At 45.3% G+C, this 25,657-nt stretch overlaps 1 protein-coding gene across 2 annotated transcripts in view; it reads right to left on the minus strand.

The window, feature by feature from the left end:
• Positions 1-24,521, minus strand: part of zeb1b (zinc finger E-box binding homeobox 1b) — a 49,486-nt gene extending 24,965 nt beyond the window's left edge. The window contains exon 1 of one of the 2 annotated variants that reach the window (XM_034572033.1): positions 24,386-24,521. In XM_034572033.1, coding sequence (XP_034427924.1) covers positions 24,386-24,443 — 58 coding nt within the window. In that variant the 5' untranslated portion in view covers positions 24,444-24,521. Of the gene's footprint in view, positions 1-22,549; positions 23,341-24,385 lie in introns of those variants that run through there. The other variant, XM_034572034.1, reaches the window with a different exon arrangement.
• Between the last annotated feature and the right edge of the window lie 1,136 nt (positions 24,522-25,657).

Below are 25,657 nucleotides of genomic sequence, written 5' to 3' on the forward strand. Positions count from 1 at the left end.
TACAGTGAGTCAAACAGTGCTGCTGTGGGACTCTTATGTACTCAGTTATATCACCTCACTTAGTATATTCCAGCATTGGACTATACTCACTTAGGGATTTTTCTTTCTTGTCATTCTTTCTATGTTCTTCTTTATCTTTCTGGTTCCATGTGAAGTCATGTCACACGAGTGTGTACTCTGTGAATGATAGTGTTTGTGTTGTATGTAGCCAGGTGCTATGCTAATCTCTGTTTCTGTTTTTTTCGCCGTCTAAACTTATTTACACATGTATTCACAATGTGTATTACTTTGCTTCAGTTTGCTGCCTTGAGAATGTCACTTTCCAAGCCCCCTGGAGGGTTTTCAGGCAGTTCTCCTTCACAGTCACTTGCAGCTTACATACTGCATCTGTATACGTGTAAACAAAGACGCAAAACAAAATGAAACCATAAACAGAAGAAAAATGAGCTGTTGCTTTTGAGCGTGGAAACGGAACAAAAGTAGGTCAACCAGACGCTGAGACTGAGTGCGTTGCAATTGTGGGACTAATGCAACTGCCAGCCAAACAACGCTGTTTCTTTCTGATGGCATGCAAGCTCCATACAGCTGTCTTGTCCTTAATTCGGCTTCGTCATGTTCTTTCCCACCCTGGTCAGATGCTAGCTTCATCCTTTAGCCTCAGGGGGTAGCAACTAAGACCAGGGTTTTTCTCGTACGCAAAAGGGTGGGGACCTCTATTACCCAAGCACACTGCAATCATTGGACTGCACTCTCGGGACTATCCCATGTGATGTCAGCCATGATGTGAAGTCATTCAACAGGGAACAGCCAGATGTTTTCTGGGATAGAGTCACCTACACCCAAGTAGAAACGCAGGAACACAGTGTCTGATAGAAGCAAAAACCTACAACTATAATGATAATGGCTGTCTATCAGAGGATCTCTTCAATTACTTTCTGTTTAACAAGTGACCTGTCCTTGTGACCTCAGTTGTTTTATGAGTTTTATTACACAACACCACTCACTGTGGGACTTCCATGGAGCAATGACTTCCTCCAGGAAGGCCGCATTCATAGGGATTCAGTGATTTGCTAAAGAACACACAGGCAAAGCTTTACCAAGGACACCCAATAGATCTAACCCCTGCTTTCAGGCTGCAAACATCAGGGCTGATATCACCATTTGCAGTTTGTGACCTGACCATTGAACAACTCACCGGAGCTTTGCAGATTCTGCTAGAGCAAAGATTGTCTGAGGGAAAGCCAGCGTGGATAGAAGAGGAGCTTGTGCTTAGTTTTTTCTGACACTGACAGTATCTGAACTGGGTCAAACAGAGATATGTTTTGCTCTTGTGAGCGCCCTGCAGTTCAGGGGGAATTCCACTGGGCAGCGCGTGACCCTGCACACTGACCTTCCTGTTCAACTGTGGAGATGAGCTCTGTAGCCGAGAGGAAGAGGAAAGAAAGACAGTTCTGTCCAAGGACTAGCTCTTCTTGTCACACCACTGACATGAGTGTGGCTTGTGCTGATGGGTTGTGTTAGAGCTGCCTGTGTGTTTATATGTGTGTGTGTGTGTGTGTGTGTTGCTGTGCTCTGGTGTACAGCTGTTGTCAGACAGATCAGTGATAACACACTGGCTTTTAATAAACTCAGCAGGAGTGTGTATGTGTTAGTACCTTAGAGTGTGTGTGTGTGTGTGGCTTGCTGAAAGGTCCTGGGCGTGTGATTGATGGGAGCTTTAGCACAGTAAACACATGCACACACACATTGGATGTGGGTGGAGAGAGGGGTGGTCATATGCAGCAATGCTCAGCTAATATTATTCATGCCGTGTTCATCTGTATGAGCTGAGCCCACCGTTGCTCATATTGATGAGCAGGGCGGCGTGTACTAGTCACTTTATTTACATGGCAACAAACACACACAGGAAGGGACATTAATGAAGCCCATGTGAGACTAGCAGCACAGAATTGAGGTAATTTAGAGCATTTGTGCTGCTTTCCTTTTGCGTTCCTTCTTGTATTCTGCACTTCTCCTATTTGTTTTTAGGGCGATGGGGTGATTCAGAGAAAAGGTCGGGAGAGGGTGGCTGAGGAGGAGAGAACTGAGGGAGAGAGTGAGCAGGGAGGAGGAGAGGTTATTTTGGAGTCTCTAAACTGTAATCACCACCTACAGCTGCTTCCTCCCAGGTGCCCCAACTGGACATGAACAGAGAGAGGGAGGGAGAAGTAAAGAAGCGAGAACAGAGAGAGAAACTGTATCTCCACATCAACGTGAGATACTCATGTAGTCGATGTACCAGCATTTGTCCTGTTTAAAATTAAGCCAGAGTTTCCATTTGTCACTTCATTACTAAACCACACTCGTAATATTTTTTCCACAGCAGTCATGTGTAACCTGCTCATGTCTTTTCTTGCAAACAAGGGGAAGTTTTATCTTAAGAGAAGGAGGAAGTTGAGGAGGCCATCATAGAGCTGACACGACACTTCCAGTACCTGCCAGAGGAGACAGGATGGTGACTCCTTTAGAGGAAGCTAGACTGGCTGTGTGTCATGCCAGACAGCATGTGACTTGCGCAAAAACAGCAGATGACCAACAGGTGAGACCAGCTGACCAGCAGAGATTGATCTATGTGGCAACCTGGTCCACACGTTACGTTAATCATTTACTCCCACTGCATATATTTGACTGAAAATAAATGAATTAGTATGTGGAGTACATCACACACTGTAACGTAGGTACAGAGCAAAAGTATAGTATATTAATTCCACAGTGCAGTAAGGCCATGGAAGTGTGTGTCTCTGTCAGTATTGGCAGATTTACACAGTGAATTGCAGGATTCACAGTTCAATAGAACATTTTTCCTTTTCACTTTGCATCTAATTTTCTTCAAATAAAAATATCATCATACAATGCAGTTTTTAGCTTCTCTTTTTTCCTACACTATCGAATGGGTGAGAAGGATATAAACAACAATAATGTAAATCTGCACCGAGCTAGAAGGCTAGCTAGCACACCAAATGTCCCAGACATTTAAGTGGGCATAAACATTGGATAGCAAAAAATATAGGAGACATTATTAATGAGGAATTGCCTGGTTTGTATTTTGCTTACTAGATGACAATTTGACAAGCAAATGTTGAACTACAACTACAACTTTACATTTCAGAGTGAATAATAAAGGTAATCCCTTTATGTCATCTTACAATTTCAAGAATTTCCTTAGCACTTCCCTACTACCCCTCAATGCTGAACTAGGTCAATCTGATAACCTAACACTGTTATTTCATTAGCTCACACATCCCACAACCACATAATGAACTAATGAGGGCAGACTTATGTACAAGCTGCCTTATTGTCCAATCAAAACAAGCAGTAACCTGACTTCCTGTTCCGATACGGAGGAGCAAACATCATCAGCATCAGCTAAATCATAACACAAGATGTATACTACAAAACAACAGTACATGGACACATAAAGTACAACAAATGTATTACTACTAATTTTCCACAGTGCCTCACATCACCTATGATGCATGTTCTAGAAATCATGTGGCAAAAACACAATCATTCATCCGGCCAAAAGCCGCACCCACACAGCTATAGGTGTTGCTGTGTTAAGCGTCTGAGGCCAGAAAATACATCATACAATGGTTCACTTGCGCTATAGCAAAACTTTCCACATGTGCACCAAGCGTCTTGTCTTCAAATAAAAACCCCTCCATATGGAGGGTTGCGGCTGCGTCCCTGTAAGTCATCCATGGCAGCCTCCCATTATTGTCCAATAAAAGCAGCTGGCGCCATGTGAGCTGTACATGTCACCACCAACAGCTCCTCTGTCTGCTGCATTTCCAGCAAGCACACGGTGACATGGTGGAAGCACCAACAAATATGGATTAATAATACCACTAAAGAGAATACACAACTGCTCTAGCACAGACCAGATTACAGGGTAGATAAAGAGAGATGGGGTTAGAATACCTAAAAGACAAATGAAATCAACAATGCATTCTCATGTATAATGTAGAGAAGGCAATCAGCCGTAGTGTTTAACACTGAATTGCCAGCACAGACTGGGTATCCTGCACCAAAGGAAAATATGTGAAAAGATCAAACCTAAATGACTCATTACAATGAACAGTTTTCTGTTGTATAACAACATTTTCCGTTCTACTAAGAGAAACACGTACTCGCACTGAAATGCCAGAGCACAGGCACACACCCCACAACACTATCAACCCATTCATGCATAAATAAAAACAACAGCTATGATAAAAAAGAGCAACACAGAAAAACCACCGAAGGTTAATCGTGCAACGTTGTCATCCTGTTAAAACCAGCGTTCCGAGCCTGGCCAAACAAACCTGGCTGATAAGCACAGCGGTGGCACCAAAGCCTACAGATTATAGATTACCATCAAATCAGTCCATGCACTGCTGCAATGGATAGGCAACTGCTTTGTTAATGAAATTAATGAAATACCCCAACCTTCCCCGCTTCCCAAACGTGCTGTGCTTGTTGTACAGTTTGCAGCCTCTCTGGGCCTGTCACTCTCCTCAACCATCAGCGGTGTGAGGATTAAAGGGAAAATCCTGACCTTCTCCACCTGTCTGTAATGCCACTGCTCACTTTAAATGGATCCTTCCAAGCTAATTGGCTGGATTACTACTCAGGTGCTCACCCAGCACCCCGCCCAACTCCAATTCCCGTAGGACGTCAATGATCATTGTTCCAGAGGTCTCTCTGACCGATTGAACAATTTATATTAATTGATTGAGTTGCAGCCTATGCAATGCTGAGAGGGTTTGGGGAGAAAGAGAACGGGTGTGGTAGACAGTCCACAGGAAATGCTAATATTCTGACCTGCCCAGCACAACACCAGCACCACAACCCCTCCCTACTCCCTCAAAATCCCAACAGCCGGCAGAAATTCTCACTCCTGTCCGTCTCCCTGCTGGAGTCGCTGGCGTAGCACTTTTCTCCAATTTCATCGCCATTCTTAACCTTTATCTCACTCCTCTCCTCCCATCGTCTGTTGTCCGCTCTTTATCTCTCCTTTATTTTCCCTTTTCACGACCAGGCTCCTCACGATGAAACAAGGTTGTAAACGTGGGAGATGGTGATATTGTTTGGCCTGTGTGTGTGTTTGTGTGTGTGTGTATGTGTACTCTACCTAAGCTTACATCCTGGGGAATATTTTTGGGCCACTGCCTGCTAAATGGCACTCCTGTAGGTATGTGTGTGCCCTATGTGACTGTGTAGAATTGCTTTTGTGTTTTTGATCCTCTGTTTTTTATATGCCAAGATGATTGCCAGTTCTCTCAAATGAGGATCTCGTGGATTTTACCACCATTTTTATTCCACTTTGAAAAACCAGCATGGGAACGAATTTAATAAACATGAAAACAATTACAAATGTAGACTTATCGGATGACAGGATTCTGAATTCAATACAGAGCAGGTTGAGTGCTCACTGTTAGAGTTTTGTGTGCAACAACACCTATACATCTGCACTGTTTTCACTGTCTTCATATAGCATCGCCATGTTGTCCGTCTCACATGTATCAGGAGAGACCCTGCATGCATATTTCATTCACACCCACCCATTAGTTATGTATGGAGGACTAGGTAGGTACACTTGTGCTGCAGCCGTTTGTCTTTCTAATGGAGGGGGAAACAGCAGCAGCTACAGGGAGAGAACAACTCTCATGCTCCTTTAATGGGAATGAATAAAGGATGAGTCGAAGCTCAGACACCAGGTTAAGATGCTGTTTAGCACCTCTGGCCCAGCGCCCAGTGTTCAAGGCAGGGATGGAAGGGAGGGAGTGATGGTAGAGAGAGGATAAAGAAGACATCAGGTAGAATAGCAGGGTGGAGTTTTAGAATAGATTTGTATTCTGAAGTATAATGTCAGTGTTTCCTATTAGGCAGCCTGGCATCATCTGATGTGCTCTGCCATAGCTTTATAATGATTCAACTTTTTTCACAATTCTCATTATAGCATAAAAGATCCGAAAACTTAGGTCTAAGAAGATGACCCATAACCAAACATATAGAATGCAGAAGCTGTTGCGGTTATTTTTCTACACAGAAAATTCCAGCAAACTAGGTAGGGACTCTGAGAAAGCAGAGAAAGCTACTTGTTGACACTGAGTCTGGTTCCAAACGCCTCTGTAGACCTCTTCTCTTTGATCCACCTTAGAAGAAAATGAAAGGCGCTAGAAGAAAGAAAAAAAGCAAAGCAGGGAAGAGCAGGGACCTGGGAGGAGGGATGAAAAGCAGTGCCTTTGACAAAGTCCTGGTAACTTTAGGGAGGAGGTTGAGAAGGGACTGCCAGGCCAGCTCATCTTAATCAACTACTCTGTCGAAACCATTGGTCGCCAGTGCGGAATAAGAAAGCAGAACCCACTGTGGGAACGGCAATGGTGCCAGTCTGCTTCCTCAGACAGAGCCGTAATGGCTGCCACCTGCCCTGGGTTATAGCAACCAGAAAGACCTCATGGCAGCAGCCGGCAGCACCTGTGCTCAACAGTCACGTCACCACATCAAAACAAGCTTGAAGGATTGCATGTCTGCTTGGGGTGGAGCTGAAGGGCGCCTGAACAAGCCACAGATGGAGAGGTGCTTTTCAAGATGCATGAACTGGGACCAGTGGAAAGAAGGCTATAGGTTCAGTAGGCCAACAACAAAACTTATCTTTAGCTGTGTACCGTCAGTGTAGATGGCTTTTCAAGAGCTAACCAAACACATAAAAGATGATGGAGATACACGGCAGTACAATAGTCGTTTTTTACTCTTTTTCCACACCGAAAAACCTGCAGAGCAGTGTGAACACTTTTAAGCTTTCAAAGTCCAGGGAGTATTTGGGGAGCTGTGGGTGATGGCTGGTGCCATGTGACATGGTGTGAGTGCATCTTATTTTAGAGTGAGAGGTTGAGATAAGGTGTTAAAAGGAGGGGAGGGAGAGGAATGCTGAGCTGTCCTTGTGAGCCTCGATGTAATCTCCCCTCCCAGGTTAAATTCTTTGATTACAGCTGCTGCCAACTAATGGTCAAAGAAAATGCGCTTTATGGCATTTGTCCTGATCCAGACCATTTAACCTCAGATGTATTCCATATCAAACTGCAAAGATCTACCCTGTAATGTCTGCCCTTCTGTCTGAGTGATCCCGTCACCTCTAAAAGCACTCTCTCTTTCTCTGTCCTCCCTGTCTTCTCTCTCTCTCTCTCTTTCTCTCTGTGCCCCACGCAGCAGTTTATTTAGCTGCCATGTTTACATTCCTGTTCAGTCAGCCTCTCCCAGGGGAGGATGACTGGATCTGAGCACTGTGGCTGAGCCTCTCTCTCTCTCTCTCTCTCTCTCTCTCTCTCTCTCTCTCTCTCTCTCGCTCTCTCTCTCTCTCTCTCTCTCGCTCTCTCTCGCGCTCTGTCAGTTACATGACAGCTACTACAGATAGTAGTGACTGACACATACAGGCGTACAGTCAAGACTTTGGGCTCTTTGCTCTGGCTAACAAAAGCTAATGTACATGTAAATGTGAAATAAGCTAGTTTCAATAAAGTGCAAGTATGCAAGATGAGAAAATCACCAGTACAGCATCCATCAGAAACCCTGTCTCTCTGCCTTGGCAAAGAGAAGCATTTTTTTTTTTTTATAATGGAAACAAAGATAAATGGGGTGTCTGCCCTCAGTTGTCCTGCTTGGGCTAAGTAACGGTGACAATGGGCGGGGCCAGAAAAGGCTAATTGGATGGAGCTATAGGACGTCCTGAGCGCTCAGGTCCCCGGCACTTCACTGGCCTCATCATTAGACTGACTGGCTCCTGTGGCCTCCGGCGGAGTGCTGTCTGCACGCCCTAATGACCGCTGACTCACTCAGCACGCAGCATCGCCGCCACATTAGTCCAGCCCAGAATAGACCCAAATAAAGAGAGATGAGAGGGGAGGGTGGATGTTGGGCGCCCATACAGTCTTGTAAGGCATCACTCTAGACTACATACATAGTTATGTTGTGTTCAGCTCTATTCTAAACCACTCTGTGTTGCACTCATTGCATCTGATCTATGCTATTTAATTCATTTCAGTATAAACTCAGACTCTATTTTAATAACTTTGGTGGTTAACTCACCTGCATGTGTAATTGCTTTGACACTACGGGTTAATACAGGACTTAAGTATTCAAGTTTCAATATAATGAAGGATTTTTTTGGGGAGCCATTGTCAAACAAATAGTTTGTGTGTTAGTGAACCAGGACAAGGACAGAGCAAATTTACCTACGTGAATAAGTGTCAATTGACAATAGAGTTGATATGTTTTGAATATTAAAGATTAAGAATGAACTCTGAGGGGTTTAGACATGACACCAAACTTCACAAGTAACAATAATTATCAGAGTATATAGACTGACCATTGATAAGTTATGAAACTGACTTTATAGTTTGACATTTTGGGCTATATGATAATTTCACTTCCGTGCCGAGAGTTAGATGAGAATATTGATATTACTCTTATGTGTGTACAGTACGTATGAAGTTACAGCCAGCAGGCAGTTAGCTTAGCATAACTTGAGGACTAGAAACGGAAGTGGCTGTAGGTTGTTGCCTTAGATTTTGAAAATAGACATAATAGTGGTGTTGGCATATTCATTGAACAGTCAGCCAGAAGAAGAGGAAGCCAAACAAGCATTTATTTCCCAAAACTATAAATTCAAGGGACAGAGCAGAGCACAAATGAGAGGCTGAGCACAGCAAATGAAACACTGTGTGGAACAATATCGAGCCTGGCTCACCAGAAGACCATGGGTTAAATAGGCTGTAAAACTCACATGATGGCAGGACAGAGGACTGCTCTGTATTTAACTGACCATGGGGGGCAGGAGGATGTGCGAGGGAGGGATGGAAACAGGAGGAGTTTTGTACTGTTGTCTCTCCATAGAGAAGATAGGGGTAAATCAGCCACAAACCTCCACAATCGAACAAGCTAGGAAGGTGGGAAGACACAATTAATTTGAATGACGGATGGGAAAGTTTTGGCATTAAAAAGTAAAATAAAAGGAAAAAGGTAAATAATGATAAAAAGAGGAGTGGTAGTTTTATTTTTCACCTATGTGTAAATTTGTGTACGACAGAGAAAGAAAGACAGAGAGACGGGTAGACATGTGGGAGAGGAATTCATAAAAGCAATTGACTCCTCTCACATTGCCACTGATAGTGAGCTGCTAGCTGCTGTGCAGACTAGTAAAAAGTTAGTTAGCCCAACTAGCATTGTTAGCATAGTAGTGCCATGCTCTGTGCAGCCCAGAGGCTGTATGAAAAATAAGAAGTAGCTGCTGTGTTTTGGGTTTAATAGTGTCATGGTGGGCAGCTGATGTTTAGAGTGTTCGTGTGAAAGACGCTATAGCGCGGAAAAACTGATGAAAGTGAGCATGTCCACCTGGGTGTCACGTTTATCACTGCCAACTGGGGCTGATAAATACCGACTGCCTACTAGAGTCATGACCCGGGAATGAAAGCCAATTGTACCCTTTCACACTGAAGACAAAAGCCAGATGTGAGTGGGTGTTTTTGTCCCGTGTGAAAGGGGCTGCAGAGAGACAGGGGGGAGACAGAGAAAGAGTGGGAGAGAGACAGAGAGAGGACACATCTGCTTGGGATTTGGGTGATTTCACCTTCTGTCAGGAGCGAGAAAGAAAGACAGCGAAGTGGAGCGAGCGTAAAAGAGACACGGCTTCACTAAAATACAACAACAGAGTGCAGTATCAGCCCAAAATACTCCTCCTTACAAGTCTATACTGTGCATCGATCACCTCTGTGCAAGGCTTATGCAACATCACCACCTCAGTATACAATGATGGTGAAATCACTGTGTGCAAGCGGAGGGTTTGCACAGCAACCTGCTTGCCCTGTAGAGATGGAAGAGTAAACTCCTCATGTGTGCCACAGGGTCCTTAAATCAAACTGCACAATGTGAACTAATGGCCTGGAAACACTGAGAGAACTGAGCTCGCATAGACCCATATATAGAGACAGACACGAGGAGAGAGTACAAAGGAGGCAGGAGGAGACGAAGGGACCAGGCGTGTTAAATGTTCCTGAGAAGGCCTCAACAATGGAAATGACTTAGTGATGAGAAGAATTCTGCATTCATAAATCCAGAGGAGATGCAGAGCAACATCGAACTGAGGCGGAGGGCCAGGTAAGGAAAAACAAGAAACAGAGCGGAGCCACGATGCGAGTGAGACACTTCTGAGCGAGATTCAATCACCTGTACTCATCATCGTCCAACCCTCCTCTCCTCACCTGCTCCTTCTTTTCCTCCCCTCTTTGTCCACCATCAACTCCTCCCCCTCTTCCTCGCCTGAAACCCAACGCAGCACCATTTCCACTGGGACTCTGATGTGAGCCCGGAGACAGCCAACCTTAATCGATAGTGCCAGGTTGCCAAGACAACCTTGATTTCCTGTCGCTGTTTTTGCCGAGCGCCGGTGATTGTGCCGGGTGTCCGTTGCACCTGCCGCCCTCTCCCCCCTCCTCCTCCGTCTCCTCCTTTACTGTCTCATCAAGCCCTCCTTATCCATCGCCTCCCTCCCCTACTCCTGCCCTCCTCACGCCGTATAGCCGCCATAGACAAAAAGCGAAGACAGATATACAAAGGTAAAATGGATTAGACCCCAGAGGTTAAGTTTCAACAATCAAAACACAATATTGAATGTAAGGCCGCATACACACACACACACACACACAGACAAGCACGCTCACACACTTTGAACAAACGCACACACACACCCTGCCATCCCTAACAAAAGCAAGCTGTGACAGCTATCATATCTACCTTAGAGGGTGATGTCATTGCACCTGGGGAGCATTTACTATCAGGCCCTCTCTCTCTCTCTCTCTCTCTCACACACACACCCTCACCCCCTCTCTCTCTAGGAGGGGCTGGCACCTCCTGTTTTTTTTTCATTAATGGAGAGCTCATTAATCGTGGCTGATAACGAGGATGTGGGACAGGAACATGATTAAGGGGCTCTCTCTCCTTTAGCTTGGCGCCCTTGGGGATAAACAGCCTAGGGTGGGTGTGTGTACGTGTGTTTCTTGTGTGGGCCGCATGTTAAAACAGGTAAAGGACATACACCCACTGCTATCTCGAGGACATCTGTGGGATAGGGTGCTACATGTTCTTACTTTTAAATGATTATAGTCACAGTCAATAATCCCTTGTATCCCATTTAGAATAGTACCCATGCTCTTCCCCTAAAGATCTCACTGTGTTCATCCTGGATTCCTTTAAAGCTACATCTGCGAAATGGACTAGGGCTTCAGGGAAACAACGATGAGACTTAAACAAATGTTTTCAAGTCCCATAAAGTTTATCTTTACTTTTACAACACACGTAGGTTGTGACTCCTCGGCTCCCCAGTTCTGAGGTCTTACTCCTGCAAGATGAGATAATCTGATGGTCCATGTCAAAATATGAATATACCGTGCTTTTGAGGTGACAATATTTTTGTGCTTTATCTTGTAATTTGTCAATTCAACAGTGTGTCAAACTGAAATGGAGTCATATTACTTACTAGAGTGAACAATGTGTATCCCCGACTGGGACTAATTTTTCAGCGTCGACCATGCTGTAAACTATGAAATTGTTGATTGCAAGTTAAGAGAGTTAGGTGTGTGTGTGTGTGTGTGTGTGTGTGTGTGTGTGTGTGTGTGTGTGTGTGTGTGTGTGTGTGAGTGTGAGAGAGAGAGAGAGAGAGAGAGAGAGAGAGAGAGAGAGAGAGAGAGTTTCTGTTTCAGCCTTAAATGTCACTGAGGCGCCCATAACCACATAGTTAACCGTGAAGGGACACACAGGTACAGGGACATTATTTAGATGCTTTCATTATGAATGTGCAGTGTTTTAGTACAAATGTTCAGTTCTGGGTCAAACCGGAGCAAGTAACCAACATACAAGGACAGGTACAGCTCTGTTACAGGTTCAGGTACAGCCGGTGCCCATTATGTGGGTCGGTGTTAGTGGGTGTTTTGATCAGTGGAAAAGGGTAACTCTCTATTTTGTCGAGTCATCAAAACATACAAAATATCAGGGAAGGAAACAACTGTGAAAAAGAGGCCATTAAACAAATTTGATCGAGCAACACATAATATAAAAAAACAAGGTGTATAATGTAGAATTACAGATGAGTAATAAGGTGATTTAATGCGTAAACTACTGAGGATAAAATAATAACAATAAAATGTTTCTGTCTTCCCAAGTCGGACCTGACCCACAACTGTAGTGGACATGACTGATCCACTTACACAACAGTATGTGATGACGTCTCAGCCAAAGAACAGAGATCAGTCTACATACACAGGGGCTTTGTAATTTAGTTTTACACACACATTAAATCCAATCTGTCTGGACCAGCACCCTAATCCCCTCTCCATGACCATGGAGGCAAGCAGACAGTAATCCTCCATTTTTGTATATTAATAGCCAGAGTCTCAGAGGGGGCATCTCTATATATCATGATGTATGTTTTATTAGTTTGTTAATCTGCTTGTCGATCAAAGGACCTGGTCCATTTAAACCTGGGTTTTAATAAAAACACAGTCAGCCCTGCCTGAGGGATAAGCTCCCCAAGGACAAGGGGAAGAGCATGCCGGGATTCAAACGACTCATCATAAACAATAAACAGCTTTACATCAATGTTATCTGTCAAAGGGCAATACAATTATTATATGGAATTCCGGCCTAGGCTTGTGTTCATTCCAAAGAGGAGGGCCAGATGAAGGGTGACCCAAATGTAAGCCTCCCATAATGCTCTTTTCAATCAACTCTAATGTTGTTTCTGAGTGCACCTCAGAATCATTGTCTGCGTGTGTCTGTTATAATCTACATTGCCCTGAGAAATCCTCCCTGTCCTCCTGAGGAGTGTGCTCGCAGGACGCTCGGGAGGAACAGATCTGGTTAAAATGCCGTTCCATGTCAGCAGACAGGGCCGGCGGAGTGAAGGAGAACGAAGAAGGTGAGATTCCTTTGGATCTGAATCACGTTGGAGTCGTCTCCTCACCTCTGAGCCCGTCTAGACGCTGTGTCACTTCCACACCCCGGCGGACATCTGTCCTGATTCAATAGATTTATCAGACAGCCATTCCATTAGAAGGGCACTGCTTTAAATTAGCTGACCGGTCGGGTAGTGATGTAGGTATGCAGGACAGGAGGGCCATTACATCCTACAGGACACTGTCCCTTCTGCCTACCAATGGTCCTCAGTCACAAGGAGCACAGTGACAACTGAAATCATTTTAACTATACCAGCTGTGGTCAACTAGTGATGCAATTAAACTGGTCCATTTGTAAAATGTTCACTTGCAAATTATTTTACTCTAATACTGAGGCATCTGTCGTCAGTGTGCAGGCACAGTTTTATGGTAGCCATCAATCAACGTGACTTCCATTGGGTAAACAAACAAACAGCTTTTAAACATCTGGTCAGGAGAGAAAAGAGAGAGAATGAGAGAGGCACCCTATGGAGATGTGAGGTTTTTTTCTGAGATCTGTTGATTAGAAGGAAGGATAGAGGGAAGCACCGAAAATGAAACAACAGAAAAAGCAAAGGAAGCATTTCAGAGACAGTTCATAGTCAGGTCAGATTTCAGGTGCAGGTCAGGAATGCACTCACCAACTACACTTAACACACGGAGCCACACAGAGACACAAATAACATGGTCTTCCATTGCATTGCAGCCAGGCCATGTGACTCTCATGGGGTAATCTCATGGGAGCATCCCCCACCCCTGATCTCCCTGATGGACTGTAACAACAGGAAGTCAGCTCGGCCTGCTACATCACACCAAACCACACCTACAGATAACTGCTCCCTCTCTCTAAAACACACAGTACACTAAAAGTAAAAAGTAAAGTAAAAAAGAAAACGTTCACAGCCACGCAGAAAGACACGTATCCACCGCTTCCTTGCACCATATCAGCCTTCCTCCTCATTTATGCTTTGCGTTCACAGTGGCCATTTATCAGTTATCAGAGTTAAGTCTGAGTTTAATCCCTCTAAAAGTGTGCTGTGTGTCGCTGAAGAATTGATGGCAAAGTGCCTGCTGCTGCTGGCATTGGTGGCGCGCGAGACGCGCTGCAGCCTGGCACCGAAACAAGGACAGCCCAGGGCTGGCAGGGGCGGAGGTGGGGCGAGCTTTTCAGTGACTGAATAGCCCTTGTTTATCTAGGTCCCTCTGGGAAGTCAGGACACTGCAGTGAATAGGGGCCAGTTAGCAGTGATGGCATAATAAGACCGGGTGGATGGGGTGGGGGGTGGGGGTCATTGAAATTCAACGCAGACCACTGTCAAGACAAACCACCCTTGCCAGCTGTAGCAGCAACTCAAAAGAGCATCGAGGGATTTCTAAGACTGAGGTTTTGATTAACAACGCAGCATTCTGGGACCAACAAGCTTTAATGTACCATTGCTTAATCGTCAGAAATACTTGAGGTAAAATGACAGAAGTTATCTTTCAGAGGATAGAACTGCTTCACCAAAGCTGAACAAAAGAGACACACAAATGTGTCAAATTTAAGTCAAAAAGCCCCTCAGATGAGTGACAAAGACATGACAAACAGGGCCTTGTCTTTAGGCCTGTGTGTCATACTGTGCCCAGGCAGAGGTGACTGGAAGCACGGGTCGCCACCAAGAAGACACATGAGCCGTTTTCCGACATGCACACTGGAGAAAGTACGCAGAATTGATAGCAGGATATTCTCCTCTCCGACACATTCACAACAACACAGAAATCTCCGGAGCATGTGAGGGGTGGCGCAGCAGGCGGGGGCGGAATATAACATATAACTTCCGCTGCTGATACCACATATTTTTTTTTAAAGTGCATTGACATCAGCGTCGTCCCTTATCAACAACAGCTCCCTTGACATCTTTGTCTGTGTCGACACCACTTTTTCATCCTGAGATATTTGTATTCTTTTTGCTTTTTACAGTTTTGTGTCCTCAACTATCCCAATCACTGACGGTGAATCCTCTGGAGGATCTCCTGCTGCAGGAGAAACTCAGAGTATGTCCAGAGCTTCTCCCTCGGACATTTGCGTTCTCACATGCAGCCCCTTTCAGTGTTCATTGCATGTCTGAAAGCAGCTAAGCAGTGTTCCTTAACCCTATTTCCAATTCTGTGCTGGGTAGTGAGGTGCACAGTACAAAAAAGGGACCATTCATTCCTGGGCTCAACCTGGGCAAACTCTTTTTTAATGTGTCTGAAAAGGAACGCGATATATCTTTGCACTTTGTGTTGTGTGAAACAGTTGGGACTGCATCTTAGCAATGATTCTTTCTCCAGGCTTTCATGTTTTCTACCCCGGTTCGTGGTCTCTGTAGCCCCTGATGAGGAGCCTTAAATAGGCTGCCACAGGTGCTGGGGGGCCAGGGCGGGCGAAGGAGGAGGTGGGGGTGGCCTGGATGGGAGCAGGGCCGCAGGAAGCCTCTTGTTTTCACAGAGATAAAGGGGCTTTCAGGTTGCATCCTGGGCTGTAATCTCTCACACACTTCCTGGTTTTGTTCCCGGTGAGGCAAGAGAAAATGACAAACTAACCTTCGCCCAGAGTGGCTGATCGATAGCTTCTGATGAGACAGGATGTGCGCCTGCCACTGGTGGATTTGACGAGCATAAAATGACAAAGAGACAGCATGGGTTTTATTTTGAGCTGTGTTCATTAATAGCCCTTGATTTATGGGTTCATTTATTCCGAGTGCTGGTTCATTACTGATGATGATTATAAAAGTGTGCATATAATTTCTCTCCTGACCTCTTCATTTGCTTTTAGAGCACGATTAACATTGTTCCAAGCTCTTACATCCTAATTACAAAAAAGATAACACTCCCTTCCTTCAACTTCAAGTTCCTCCTTAACCAGTCACTTAGTGCTGGCCTTGTGTTTAAAAAGATCCATTTACCCGAAATTTGCATGAAAGGGGTTTATTGAAAAGTTGGCATTGATGAAAGCACACCAACTTCAGAAGAAAAAGAGACATTCACCTTCAAGAAAAGAGAAGAAGCTCACATTCCTCCTCTTTTCTCTGCACTCACATTTTCTCTTTCTATTCTGAACATGTGCTTCTTGAGAAGGCCAGCGTTTGACCGTGAGCCACACCCTGTTCTCCTGCCAGAGGAAACGTTCAATCTCTGCCTCCCTGGCTCACTCTGCCTGTACTTCTGGCTCTCTCATACTTTTGTCAGGTGTTATTTATGAGTGCTGTATAGCCGAGTTGCTGCATGCCTACAGCACCTGCTGGTGTTGGAGAATCAGAGCCAAAGCAGCTGCCAGAGAGAGGAATGAGAGACAGAAAGACAAGAGCAGAGAGGAAAGAATACATGGGACTCTGGAAGGGGCCGAAGAGCGAGACGCTTTATGAGAAAGATGGTGGGGCGAGCGCATGTGGCTCTTGTTGATGTTGTCAGAGCACTGGCGAGCGAGCTGACACGTCACGCAGCTAATGATGGGCGTTATGATGGGAGCAGTAGGACAAAACCAACAAACAAGTGATGAGCAAGTGCTAATTAATGATGTTGTTCAATTCGAACATGATCAATTAAAGGGCACGCTTCATTGAGTTGCGGGGGCAAAGCTCCAGGCACCAGTGTTACAAGAGAGGGGGGTAGGGGCTCCTGTCAGCATGAGTAAGAAGGCAGATGCATGATCGCCTGGTTATGGAGATCCGAGGGTATCTACTCCCTTCTCTTCGCTACACGCTACACACTACACACACACACACACACACACACACACACACACACACACACACACACACACACACACACACACACACACATTATATCCACATTACACACATTCACACTAATTAAAGGAACATGCTTGGGGAGGCCCTGGTATGTTTTAACTGTAAACACCTGAACATTGGCTGCAGTGGAGCTGAGCCAGGACAGGTGGGCTGAGACAGGTCAAAAGTCACTGGCTTGATTCCAGTTCCCAGAGTTATAGAGACCACGAGTCAAAAGAACTGTACAATGTACTTTGCTCTAGAGGCTTGTTTACTGTGGCGGTTTGGCGTATATATTTTTTAAGTAAAAACGCAACTTTTGTTTTACAAAAAAAAGAGCAAAAAAATGACTACAAATGCTCAAACAAGTATGTGGCGATGAAGTTTCCATCAATTATCGGTCAAATAATAAGAAAGTTGTGAGCATGCTCAGTAAGCTTATTCTTCTGTGGCTGTAGTAACTTCAAAAAACAAAACAATAGCAGCTCAGGTTTATTTCAGCTTATATCTTTTTAGCTTTATATCTTTTCTTTTATCTCTGTTTTGTCAACTTATCCAAGACTTTTCTGGCACACGACTCAAATGTACACATGGATACACCGAAACTGGAGTGTTCGGAAATCTACACTTTGGAAGGCGTTTGTAAAATCTCTGTTTTAGTGGCGAGAGGCCAAGATGCAGAGAAAAAAGGTTGTTTTACAAAATATCCGTATTTGTGTGGACAGGGCATAAATCTATAGTTTGGTCAGCAAGAGCAAGAACACAATCCCAGCCCATAACTCTATTGTAAAGACCATCGAATCTAAAAGGTTTAGTGTGACACTAACTATGTGTTAAAGCAACACACAGGTGGTAGAAGTAAGAAACATATGGAGTGATGCAACAAGGGAATAAAGTGTTCATTCACTGACAGGTATTTCTCAAACAGCGGCCAGGCCTGTTGAGTCTCTTAAGGGAGGAACTTGATGAAACCACATGATTTCAGACTCAACAGAAATGCATGAAAACAAAACACTAACATTGTTAGGAAATACAGAACATTCCTATACTGCAATTACCCTCAGGACAGAAAGAAAAACACCTTTATCCCTCTGTTTGAATCTGTGTACTGCTGTAAAGATGCATCATCCAATCCATGTTACACATAAAGGAATCCCTATGTTCTCTATCCTCTGTTCATGTATTTTTCTATCCAAAGGACATAATGTAGCGCCTTCTTCAGTAATAGTCAATGAATGTGTCTGAGCTCGGTTGCCCCCTTGGGTTAAAATAATGTCTATGGGTTAAATGGGGCGATGTGGATGCTCCATGTCCCCCCCCTCTTCTGCCCTCCCTCTGTTTTCAGCCTGGCCATTCTCCTCTCATTAATCCAGTGTGGATGTTTATCCATGATGACATCCAGCATAGCGGCCGGCCTTCTTTTGGACTAACAAACAGGGTGACTAAGGTTTTTTTTTTTTTTTTGCAGGAGCTGTCACAGGGCTAGCCTAGCTTAGCTAGCCCAACCCACATGCTTGGGGGACGGAGGGCCACTCCATTTGTTAGTCACTGTGGCCCTTGGGACGACTGGAATCAGTGTGTGAATATGAATGCATACCCCCTCAGGAGGGCCATTATCAGTTCTGTGTGCTATGGAGAGGAAAATCAATATGATCATCATAACGGTCTGGCAAAGAGCCAGCCACTCGGCTGTGTTCAAAGCACAATACACGGCAGCGGATTACTCCTCATCTGATGTCATCTAATTTCATCCCTGTAGACAGAAACACCGTGGGACTATAATAAGGTCAAGCACGTTGAAAAGGGACTACACCTCCAACATTTGCAGCATGTCACATAAGAAGACAACAAAATAAAAGGATGACTAACTGACAGTCAAGTGGTCTGAAGAGACGCTACAGCAGTAGTCTGGGTTTTTGCCACAAACACAATCTCGCGCAAGTGCCCCTCACTGGGCCCGCCTTCTGCTTATTCTGTCAGTCCAGTCTTTTTCATTAACTGCTCCACTGAGGACCACAAGAAGGGGAGGGGATAGATGGGCGGGAAGGGAGAGAAGAGGAGGCAGTGGTGATGATGGGGGAGCAAGGAGGGGGGAGACAGACCCAAAGGGACTCACTGTGGGCCTGAAGAGCAGCCACCAAATACATGATTAAAAACACACATCAACAGACAGCGCTGGGCACAGTGAACACAACATTTACCTGCATCAGGGCGGCAATTTAGAGGTAATTTCTCCCTCTAGTATACACACTACTAGAGAATATTATATCTCACCCCCACACCTGCAGGGAGACCAAGAGTAGAAGACAAGAAAAGAAAAGAAAAGGAGGACGGGAGTTCATAAGGTTGCAAACGCACCTGTCTGCCCATGACTCAGTGCTTTGGAGTCAGTAGAGGAGGGCAGAGGAGGCTTTTCTGCTCAGTTAGTTTACACGACACACTCAACTGAGCTCTCCCCCCTTCACTCTCCGGCAACAGATACCTGCCTACACCATTTTCTGTTTCAGTATCAGTGTTTAGGTTCAAGGCCGTCATACGAACACAACTCACTTAGGAACAACAAGCACGTTGTGTCGCATGACGGCCGCAGCTCTGGTTACTACAGTAGCAAAACGATCTCTCGTGCAGACAAGAAGCGGCGCGGGCTGCTACTCCGGGGAGGGGGCGGGGGGGGGGCCCCGTTTTGCTGTAGAGCAACGGTTTTGTTTTTGTTCAGTTCACTGAGCTGACACGTCGCTACAAGCTCCCACCGCCTCATCCCTGTGCTACCCCCCCACCCCCCCCCCCCACCCCCTTTTATTCACCCCGCAAACGCAGCCACTCTAGATATGTTTGTCCTTTCAGAGACAGTGTCGCCGATCTATGGATGGCTGCGTCATCATCGGCTGGGGAAGCCTCCAGGCACGCACACCCAATCACATTGTCCTGTCATGCAGATGGACCCCTCTTGGCCCAAGCTGGGGATTCAGGGAAACTCCTGCCTGCTGTGCCAAATTAAGCCCTCAGCCTGACATTAAAAACAGCACACTGGGTATAGCGCACATTGCCACTTTAAAATACACGGGACAGAAATGCCACGGGGATGCATCAGTGTTAACGTTGTGGCGAGCGAGCGTGACGCAGATGTAAGCTACATTTCTAAGACAAAAATGTCACACAGAGTGCTGCGACGCAGGCTCTTGAGAGCCCGAGGGCCGCGTGAGAGAGGGATTTGATGAATTCTGTGAACGTTCCACAGATTCCTCCCTCGCAAGGACCTTTGGGAAAAGAATGGGTCATATGCAAATGGCATGCACAGTATGGAGGAGAAGTTTCCCACAAGCCGAGTGTGAAAAGGGCTCTCCCTCCCCATGCCGGGCCCGCTGAATGGGCCTTTTCTTCTGCCACTGAAAGTGTATGAGGTAGAGCAGGCAAACTGCAAAGGTAACTAGGCTCTTTCTCCTCAGGCTTTCTCACTAAAGCCTGAACACACAATGGTTCATTTAAGCATTCAGCCACACAAACCCCAATAAAGCACATCCAAGCGCAGTTAAGGGGGTTACTGAAACTGACTCTGGGTTTAAAACCCCTTCTTTACCTTTTTATAGGCTAATGCTCTCAGCCTCCATGGGAGCAGCTAATCATTAAGCTGCCTTAACAGAGGTGGGAGTGTGGGTGTACATCACATAAGTTTGATGGTCAGATGAGGACAGGTCTCTTCCCACCCCGATGGATGTGGAGGGATGAGCCTCAGCCGAGAGCAAAACTTTTTTCCACACGGGTAATAAAGACAAAAGTTGTTAAATTCACCTGTACAGCATCTAAAATTCTTAATGGGCTATTTTTGCTGATGTATGTCCGCAGCATACCATACACCTTTTCTGACCCGTAGGTCCATACAGGTCTGTGAGATAGCTGCCATGTGTGTCAGGCTTTTCATCCACCAGCACCAGTCCCACAGTTGTCACCTGTTGTAAAGTTCTTTAGTCACCTCGGCCATTTCGCACCAACCTCCTCCATCCCCCCCTTTTCGACTCCACAGGGAACATGGAGCCCACGGTTTCAGGGGTCAGAGAGGAATGGGTGGAGAGAAGAAGGGAGCGGAGAAAAAGCTACACCCCCCCTCTCTCCCCAGCTCCTCTCTTCCCCTTTTATTGAACAGGCTTAAACACAAACACAATTGGACATGCCGAAAGCCTCACAATGGCACAGGGGGGGAAAGTGAAGTCATACTCTCGGCACGCATGGGTGCCTAGGTCAGGGGGCAATCAAAGGCACCCCTGGCTACTGTGTCTTAACCCCCCGAAATAAAGGACCGGCTCTGGAAGGAGGAGTGTGAGAGAGAGAGAGAGAGAGAGAGAGAGAGAGAGAGAGAGAGAGAGAGAGAGAGAGAGAGAGAGAGCGGAGGCGGGGGGGGATTTTCTTCTTACTTGGCACTTTCAAATGAAGCTGCTGAGGAAGTTTGTCAAAAGCAGTGAGATAAATGAAAAATTTCATCCTCTGCTAAACTCTTCACACAACAGGGGGAGGACCTTTTAAATGTAAACAGATGTCTTTTAAAGAACTGAAGTGGCATGTGGACCAGCCGAGACAATCCCCACCTCCTCCTAGAACCAAAACATGGCTTGTTCCACCAAACAAACTGTAGCTATCACTAAAACATGATCAGTTTTACTCTTACTACATGTGGTCATATTCTGTAGTTTCTAGACAGGGTGAGTGAGGCCAGGGGCACTTAGTTTAGTAAAGTATAGTTTTACCAGGCCAATAAACATGCTCTTCAACATTACATGAGTTGTTGCCAAGTGCCAAGCCCACAACCTCATTTTCCTTATTTGATGCATGATTCATTAAGGTGCAAGTGTTATATGAAATAGAGACAGAGAAGGGGGGATATGGAGGGAGAAAGAAAAGAGAAGAGTCAGATTATGGGGTTGAGACAAATGACATCTTGTGATATTGTCAAATAAATAGAAATCCTTGCTGCCTGCATGAGCGCTTGTTTCAAAAGTGTCTCCCAACACTGTCCGGAAAACACTGACTCCAGCGCCGGAGCTCGGGTACAAAGCTGTCCCAGGACAGCCCTGTTTATTTTTGCAAAGAATGTTAATACCGGGTGCATTCCTCTATTCCCAAATTGCTGTGTTAAATTACCGTTGCGGGGAACGGCTTCTATTCCTAAGGGGAGCTGACTGGGTAGAAGCGTCAAAGGAAGCCTTAGTATCACACCGATTGCAAACACCTGTCATCCTGCGGGCTGTTAACACCTCTCTGTTTACAGCGGGGAATGGAGCTCACCTTGATGTCAGCTCCCCCTGCGAGCCCGGGACATGGCAGAGCCACTGGCCATAACAAGCCGGACACAACCTGAGGGCTCCCTTAATTATACGGAGCCCTAACACTGGCTAGCTAAAGCTTTTTTCCACCATATAAGTAGTGAGTGATTTGTGGCAAAACCAAGGCTGTGAGGACATGCAACACCAGCCTTCGATTTAATGTTAGAGAGGAGTTCTCAAAACACAGAGAAGTTGATTTACATGACAGATCAGCTGCTTTGTCAGACGTGAGGACTTCAAAGCACGACTTCACTGCCCTTAGAAGCAAATGGAGCTTAAGTGAAAAGGGAAAACATCTGTTAAGATACAGATGTGACTTTGAATATCAATAGGGGCGAGTCATTTGTTACAAAAGTTTTGTAAAAGTCTGTTGAGTTAAAGAGGGAAAGAAATCTACATTTTTAAAGTAGACTGATGTATCTCCAGATTAGTAAACAAGACTTCCTTTTTTTCTAACAAGGCAGAGAAACATTCACACCTTGACAGCAGGACCGTTAGCTGAGGTGTGTCCACTCCTTGTGCATGTGAAGCAGCGCACACGCACTCCAGGGACAAAAAACGCAAAGAATGACAGAAACGAAATGACGGTGAAGATCATTGGTTTGCATCAAAAACAAAAGGAAAAAACATGTCACTCTTCAAAATCACTCCCAGAAAATTCACACGACACCTAAAGCGCACCAGAGCACACATTTGGACGCATTGTGCCTCCCACGGATCCGACTGTTTTTAGCACCACAGAAACTATCCGCTTCTTCCCTTTTTTAATTCTACAGGCTCGTTTAAAAAAAGAATAACACCGAATTCCCAGCATTGCCCCAGTTCCTTAAAGCAACACGGGGAGGCACAAACACACGTGCATGGCTGAGTTTGATGGACAGCACATTTTGTCAGGGCAACCTTACTTTCTCGATCTAATAATTAGTCTATAATGAATTTTAAAAATAGGTTAAATTCAAGGAAATGCGGTAAAAACAACTCGAAAAAGTCCTTTGAACATCAAAGTCCTCAAGCCAAGTGAGCGTTTTCAGATCGGAAGAATGTGGCAACAAAGTATCCGGGGCTGAAGAGAATTTTACTGGCTACTTTGGAACCACGTAAATAATATTTTCACGGCATAATAAGGTGCGTGAAACCCCGAATAGGAAAATAATTAAAACGCATGAAAGAAATTGTTTTTAAAAAAACGCTATTAATTCTACAGATTCAGTTGAGATAAAAAGGGAAGTGGAAATACAAATACTAAGAAATAAAAAAGAAAAAGTGAGTGTTTGAGGTTCGATCGCGACCTCGGTCCTGCGAGAAATCAGGATTCCCAGCGCGCGACAGGAGAGGATCCGCTGTCCTTATATGGGCTGCACGCGCTCGCCCTGCTCACACAAACAGCGCGTGAGATGTCCCTCGTTCCCCCGGAACCTCCGCGAGCCGCGAGCACATCCATGTTTCTGCTGAGCTCCTCGCCGACACCTCACCGACACACACACACACACCCCGAGTTCAGCCACTGAGCCCGGACACCGTGAAGCGACACGGGGCCGGAACACTGTCACAATAAGTTGGGAGGGCGACGGCGAGGGGAGTCGCACAGGACGTGATCAACACAACAACTCGTATCTGTCCACTGCCTCAAAACACTGTGACAATGTCGTCGTTCACGTGAAATGAACACGAAGCCGAGAATTAAAACAGGAAAACAGGTTTAGTCAGCGCTCAGCAACAGTGTCCCGGTCGCTACCTGCTGCCTCCGAGCACAAGAAAGAAGCCGAACAATAGTTTTACATCTCCTCCAAAAACACACCAATAATTCCCACAAGCTCTTTTGACTGAAGCAGAATTATATCTAATGTTTTCTCCAACTCGAAGTGTTAAAAACAACCAGTCCGTCGAGGTCCGCAATAACAACCAGGGGAGCCTCGTTTCCCCCAACGAAACAGGTCCGAGTCCGGTGGTGGGCTTAAAAAAAAAGTGGACATAATGGGAGTAAATCAATGAAAGCGGGCTGAATAAAGAGGTTTAAAGTGTGTGAGGGTGGATAAAGGTGGAGTGGAGGCAGAAGCAGGTCCGGGGATAGCGGGGTGAGGTGCGTATAACGGTCCCCGGTGCAGCGGACCGCTAGGCGGAGGGAGAGACGCGACAGCAGGTATAACGGTGCACCGCACAGGCGCTCACTACTTCCACTGCACTTTCTGCGACTGGAAACTCGACTCTCCCGCGGCCAAACTTTTCGCTGAAATTCACCGGTGGTCCCACGGACCGTCTCCCGGAGACAGCGGCTCCTCCGTGGAAGTAGTTTTTTTTTTTTTTTTTTACTCACCGCTGTTCCTCCTCGGGTTCGCCTGCTTTCTGCGCTTACACCTGGGGCCATCCGCCATGATCCTTTCGTTGTGTCTAAATGCTGCCGGAGAGTCACCTCCTCTCTCACCCCTCTCCCCCCCACCCCCCCCTCTCTCTACCTCCCTGCCTCCCTCCCCCTTCACCTCCCCTTCTCCGCACCTGGTTTACGACACTCCGCTTTACGACATCACCTTCCCGCACCTCCCCGACCCTCGCTGCTGCCAGCACCGCTCATCCTGGATCCTGGAAGTGAGAGGGATGGTGACTGCGTGTTGTTGCTGTACCTGGACAGCCTGCTAGTAACGTGTCCGGTGTTTATTCCACCATAAGATGTTTGATTCTTCACGTAATGATTAAAGGTGCGGCTCTAGGTGATTATTGTTAACAACACATTAAACTACCAACTGTACTTCTTTCACTTTATTTACCTGATCACAATGTGTGAAATGTCATTTTTCTCGTTTTTTGGACAAAAATATGTCAAATTTCGGAGAAATTTTAATTATGTTGTAATTGGAAATAAGAACAATAATAATAACCACACTACTAATAATTATAATAATGATGATGATACAATTTATAATTTAGGCTCTATGACACAAATTGTGATTTGTGAATACGGACTATACAAATAAAATTTGATCGATTGATTGATAATAATAATAGCACTTAGTGAGAAAGTGCTTCACCAAGACAACATATAAAAACAAGAAAACAAAATATCAAAAGCAAGAAACAAATCAATACAATGTCATTTTAAAAAAAGACACTAAATTATACAATACAAATGATAAAATCAGACAGTAGATGAAGCAAACAACTTCATTTAAAAGTAATGGCAAAAGAAAGGGGTCAAAGGAGGTAATACCAAAAAACAATAAAATAAAAGTCGATTGGTGAAAGTACGTTTTGAGGGATGATAAAAAAAATTATCACATTTTCATTTCATCTCTTATACACAACTGGTTGAAAATTATTATTCTTCCACATGATCAGTGCACATCATAATATGATATACACCTTCAAATATGATATTTTGAAACTTTGACCTACCAACCTGTTGTTTACATGTTGCGTGTGTGTGTGTGTGTGCTCCTGTGTGCTCATGTGTGCTCATGTGTGTGTGTGCGTGGGGGGGGGGGGGGGGGGGGGTGTGTGGGTGTGTGTAACACAGTAGGACAGCAGCACAGCAGACAGAGAATGTGTGTTTGTGTGTGTGTGTTTGTTACAGAGAGGAAGAGGTCATGAGACT

This window comes from Hippoglossus hippoglossus, chromosome 20 (assembly GCF_009819705.1).
Source record: "Hippoglossus hippoglossus isolate fHipHip1 chromosome 20, fHipHip1.pri, whole genome shotgun sequence".
NCBI classification, from domain to species: Eukaryota; Metazoa; Chordata; class Actinopteri; order Pleuronectiformes; family Pleuronectidae; genus Hippoglossus; species Hippoglossus hippoglossus.